The 5579-nt window shown below is 49.1% G+C and overlaps 1 protein-coding gene across 1 annotated transcript; it reads right to left on the bottom strand.

The window, feature by feature from the left end:
- Positions 1-206: 206 nt before the first annotated feature.
- On the bottom strand, positions 207-3948 carry slc19a2 (solute carrier family 19 member 2). The gene is made up of 6 exons (XM_040014849.1): positions 3764-3948; positions 1762-2328; positions 1418-1664; positions 1120-1309; positions 560-701; positions 207-470 (listed from the first exon to the last, which is right to left on the bottom strand). Exons 1-6 carry the CDS (start codon positions 3884-3886, stop codon positions 267-269), a joined length of 1473 nt encoding a protein of 490 aa, XP_039870783.1. The 5' UTR covers positions 3887-3948; the 3' UTR covers positions 207-266.
- Positions 3949-5579: the final 1631 nt, after the last annotated feature.

Raw genomic sequence — 5579 nt, 5'->3', positions numbered from 1 at the left:
GATAGGGCGGGGCCAGGTTTCACAATGAGCTCATCTGAAACTCTGGCTGATTGGGACCCACACCCAGTTTCACACCTCGGCTCAGGCGATTAGAGGATCATCAGGGGGTCCTTTTGTCCCTCTGTGGGGGGGAAACTCCCACTAGGTTTATATCTGGGACTCTCCACCATTTGACCTTAGAACTGAAGAAGCTTCTCGGATGAGAGGTGAAACGTCTTCAAGCAACTTAAAGAAGTCCAGACGCTTTTCTTTGCAAGCTCCTTAGACTACGATGACCTGGATGACTGAGAACCTTCACAGACACATGTCCTGGAGTCTGTGCCACCGATCGGTGGAGAGTCCGTCTCCGATTGCGCTCGGCTGCCGGGCAGAGCCTTCTGCTCAGAGTGCCGCCTGGAGACCAGTTTATGAAGCCCAGCAAAGAGGAAGATCGCAGAAATGACAGCAAAGTAGGCACCGTAGATGAAGAACTAAGGAAGGAAACAAAGAAGTTATCACATCTACATTGTGGAAGCTAAATAAGCACAACACAAGTTCTACTTTTGTTATACTTCCTCACCTGAGTGAAGACTTTAAGGCCCAGGACAGAGGAGTCCACCACCACCAGCGTGAGCAGAGACTGCAGCAGCAGAGCCACAAAGGTGTTCACTCCAAACACCAGCGCATACCGCTGCATGTTCAGGCTGGCCACAACCTGATACCTGAGGGAGACAGATGAGTTTGAACAGACAAGCAGTCGCAGCGTGTGAGCAGTAACAGGAAGTCAGATGGAGAACAGTCTCCTCGTGTTTGCACACATGCACTTCTACAGTCAGCAGTGCTCCCACGCATTCAGCTCAATGTGCTCCTTATTCCAAACAACAACCTTCCCATGTCCTGTTAATCCCTCACATGGATTCAATTTCTGCTTTTAAATTCCCAGTAAGCTGTGCCAGAACTGCTTCATGGAATAACACTAATGTTTGCACTTCTGCCTGAAATGAGCCATGGAAGTGCTGCTGTCTCGGCCTGGTTTGACTTCTGGATCATCGTCGCGTGCACTGGACGTCGATACAGGATATCATGATACAGGATATCATGATACAGGATATCATACGTGGCTGGTGATTGGGTACTCACGTGGCCACAGTGATGAGCAGCATGTACGTGGTTCTAAAGAGGATGTAGAAGCTGTATGACAGCCAGATGTGCTCCGTGTTCATGACAAACACACACACAGCCATGAGCAGGGAGAGCACACACAGAGCCAACTCCCCCCACAGAGCCCAGGTCACAGGCAGGCAGCCCACCAGCAGCGCCGCCAGAGCCCCTGTGGACGAGAGGAACACAGAGCTGCTGTCAAAGGTCAGTCACGCTGGGAGAGTGTGCTCACGTCACAGCTTTACAGTCTGCTGTGAAGCAACCAGAGCAGCCTCACCGAGGAGCGTGGACAGGGTCTCTACATAGCCGTTGTAGATGATGTTTTCCTTGGATGGAAGAATGTGCTCCCACAGCGGCTGAGAATAGTTGATGATCTGGAAGTAGCCACAGGTGGCCAGAGCCCACCACAGCGACCAGGCCAGCAGGGTGCGACACCTGTAGCACTGCACAAAGTCATCAAACAGCATCCGCAGGACCGCCATGAGCCCCCTGCTGCCACTTCCTGCCTCAGAGGACCTGGATGCCTGCACAGACAAATGCAGACGTGTGACCTCTTCACACAATCGTACAAACTCAGAATCTCTCATCACAGCCGTGGCCAGATACGGCAGCTTCACTCACCCTGGAGATAACCGGCCTGTTCAGCGGCACCCTGCTGTCCGAATCCGCCGCCTTCTCCATCCTGGTGGCGGTTCTGCTGCTGCTGCGGGGCCTAGCCTCCTCTGCTCCCGCACGCCTGTGGAAGAACAAGCTCCTCTTGGGCATGGGGAGAAAGCAGGGCACCAGAAAAGCCACAGAGGCTGACGCCAGTGTAATGATGACGAGGTAGACCTTGTCAACTTCGGCCACGGATACCAGCAACTGACCGGTCAAAGATCCAGCCGCTGATCCGAACAAAGTCACGCTGCGGCAGTAAGCAGTCACTCTCTGGTAGTGCTCCGGCTCCACCACGCTGTAGATGTAGGAATAGTAGGCCACCTCTGAAGCTGTGGACAGACCGTAGAAAAACTCCAGCAGCTGCATGGCCAGCATGCCCTGTGCCCTCCACAGCATGACATAGGTGACCACTAAGCTGCTGGCCTGGAGCACCAACACCGGCTTATAACAGAGGAAGTCAGTGGCCAGGAAGATGGGGAACAGCAGGAACAGATAGGAATACGTCCATACTGGAAAGATTTCATTGACAACCTGCAGACAGAAACAGTCACCGCGTGGATTAGAGCTCCTTTCACTCTCCTTTGCATCAATAAATGATAAGGATGCTGTGCATTTGAAACCTGTCAGTGATCTTGCTGATCTCCTGTGCAGCTATCCTGCTCAGCACCGTACGGACGTGTGGCTGTTTTGTGAACATTAAACCTAACGTTAATGTTTTAGTCGAGGAATTACAGAGAGGTAAATTTACCTTGCAAAATCAAAAAAGTCTGCTCATTAATCGGCGTTACTTAAATAGCTAAGCCAGGCTCGGGGTACGACACGGTCGTCCCAGCCTTTGGACAGCGCAACAGTGGGCACATCCAAGCAGATTCAAGGTTTGCTTTCTGAAGGCCTGCTGAGAGCCTCAGCATTGTACAAGTAATTATTTAAGGATTAGCCAGAAATTCTGGTCATTTTTCAGGGAGATTACTCCGTCTACAGCGAGAGTCTCTGGGATTACTGCTCCAACACTGAGATCGCCATTTTCAGTCTTTCCTGCCTGACGCTGTACACTGCGGCACCATGCAACATCCCTGCGACAGCACATTTTGTAATAACTGTCATACTGCAAATGCAACAGTTCTTACAAAAACCAAACTGCGAAACATAAACCGCACGTATGTCTGTGAAGGTTCCCAGTCATCCAGGTCATCGTAGTCAAAGGAGCTTGCAAAGTCCAGACGCTTTTCTTTGCAAGCTCCTTTGACAATAAACCACACGTACATGCAATAAAACCAAGTATTTTCACTTTGATCTGACACCAGGACACGGTAAACTTTCAGAATCAGTCTCAAAAAGCCTTCAAAACAATGCTAAAAGTAAGTCGTATCTTATTATTTAAAGGTCCAGTTGCTGCCAACAACCAGCCCAGGCTCTCTCCTGCTGGGCTGACCCCAGCTCCACCATCTAGGAGGAGCCAGTGGTCTTTGTTCTGCTCTCCAGGACATTTGATGTGATCCTGATATTTGATGATGGAGTCAGAGTGTGTAACAGCGGGATGAAGCAGCTACGTGACTCCATCCTTCAGACAGAGACAAACAGGCAGGCTGAGCAGCTGATTAAAAGCATGTTACATCACATGTCTTGACCCCCACGCCAGCAGCCCCCCGCCCGCAGACTGGGGTGAGCTGGTCCGGGACGCCCTTTGTATCTCTGCTGCTTTAATAAACTTTAGTTTCTGCTTTGCTGATCTTTGCTGTTTATCAGCCAAATGACACTAAATGACGGAATCCTGATTAAGCGGGTTGCTGAGTGAGGAGGTTTTGGGGGTCCTCTGCGCGTGCCCGGCACCGCCTGTCCACAGCTTAGCTCCAACTCACTTCACGTGAACATTAACAGAGTGTAAACGCACGCTGATGTTACAGAGCGTGACGACACAACTAAGATGCGCCTCAGAGTCGCTGTTGCTAACAGCGAGCTAGCTCACCTGAGTCTCCGTCAGGTTCTTGTCTGGTCCCATCAGGTAGGCGGTGAGGAAGGGCTCGCACGGCCGCAGGCTGGTGAAGAAGCCGTAGACACAGAGCAGCACAGTGGGGAAAAACACCGACATGTCTGAAGCAGCATGACCTACGCCGGTCCTTCTTCTACTTCTTCTTCTTCTATCATTTTTTTATGGCGGTGGCAAACAACTTCAGGTACATTACCGCCACCTTCTGGACTGGAGTGTGAATCGCAACGCCGCGTTTATATGGACAGCTACTGCCCCCTGCCGGCCTGAAACAGGCTTTTCACACAGTTGTGTGACGAACGTTAAAGATGCAGGTGAAACCGAGAAAATCAGAATATCGCGCAAACTTTCATTTATTTCAGTAATCCAACTTAAAAGGCCAAACTTATATATGATATGAGACTCGTTACATGTAAAGTGAGATATTTCAAGCCTTTATTTGTTATCATTTTGATGATTATGGCTTAAAGATTATGAAAAGAGCTCAGAAAATTAGAATATGGTGAAAAGGTTCAATATTGTAGGCTTAAAGGGTCATTCTTTAATCAGCCAATTAATCCATAACACCTGCAAAGAGTTGCTGAGCCTTTAAATGGTCTCTCAGTCTGGTTCAGTAGGAATCACAATCCTGACTGCTGACATGACAGTTCTGCAGAAAACCATCATTGGTGTCCCCAAAGCGCTGTACAAAGCACACTAATAGAAAGCTTGTGGAAGAAAAACTTCCACAGAAAAGAGAAAGATGAGAGACATGAGACGGAACAAAACAACACCTGAGCAGTGCCCCAGGCTGACAGCATCCATGCCACGCTGCACTGAGGCAGTACTGAGTACACATGCAGGATTAGACTTTCCAGAGGTCTGACATTTCTCCATTTAAAATCCTTGTTTTATTGATCTCATGTAATGTTCTAACTATGACTTCACCACAGTGAGCCGCAGATGGACCAGTGATGGAAAATCTTAGATGCCAATCTTTCTCCCTCAGCCAAAAGACAGTTATCAGTCAGATGCTGCTATGGCAACAAAGGAGTGGCTTAAGCACGTTGAGGTCATGCAGAGAGCAAACGTACCAGCTGTAGGGAGGGAACGCCATCAGCTGTTAGGCCTCAGAACTACGACCAGGACACTTTGTGCTGGCTTTTCCTTCACCTGTAACCTTGCCACCTGCAGCATAACGTGTATCATGAAGGAACATTTTTAGGTTTGAGATGTTTTACTTACCACCGCCCCTCCCCAGCACCAATAAATACATCCACAAACAGCATTTTTCTCGCAATATTTGGGAAACTCTTTATTGATAAATGTACATCTTTGTGAAACGGTGAAGCCTCACCACCAAGCAACTTAAATTAGAAGACTGGACCAACAGGCACAGATACAAAGAGAATATTTGATCAATCAACACACGAGGAAGCAAGCTGTGGATTACTGAAGCAGATGCTTTGTATGGATGAGTGCTGCCACTGTAATGAGCCAAACATGACAGGTTACAGGAAACATGGACGTGTAGTTAAACTGCATCAGTGAGGCTGCTCTGCAGAGGTCACAGCAAACCTCTGGAAACTTCTTCAAAGGTCAGTAATACATTAGACACAGAGTTACATCTGACAACAAATCCTCTGAAGCATCAATTAGAAACCTGCTCACAACTGAAGACAGACACAGAAACGGGATCAGCACATTCACAACAAACTGAGGTTCAGCCTCGATTCCCGCAGAGAGCGTTGGGATGGAAGCGAGGACAGCTGACGGGAAACATCCGTGCTCCACGAGCTTCCCTCGACGCCGCCGT

Source organism: Simochromis diagramma, unplaced genomic scaffold (assembly GCF_900408965.1).
Source record: "Simochromis diagramma unplaced genomic scaffold, fSimDia1.1 OVJJ01000165.1, whole genome shotgun sequence".
NCBI lineage: Eukaryota > Metazoa > Chordata > Actinopteri > Cichliformes > Cichlidae > Simochromis > Simochromis diagramma.
This window is presented reverse-complemented; position numbering and strand designations above follow the sequence as displayed.

Excerpts from the sequence above, each read along its gene's own strand:
- slc19a2 (XM_040014849.1), bottom strand. The coding sequence starts at position 3,886 with ATGTCGGTGTTTTTCCCCACTGTGCTGCTCTGTGTCTACGGCTTCTTC. Across the intron at positions 1,665-1,761 it reads ACAGGCCGGTTATCTCCAGG|GCATCCAGGTCCTCTGAGGC; the intron begins GTGAGTGAAGCT and ends TTGTCTGTGCAG. Across the intron at positions 702-1,119 it reads CTGCTCATCACTGTGGCCAC|GTATCAGGTTGTGGCCAGCC; the intron begins GTGAGTACCCAA and ends TGTCTCCCTCAG.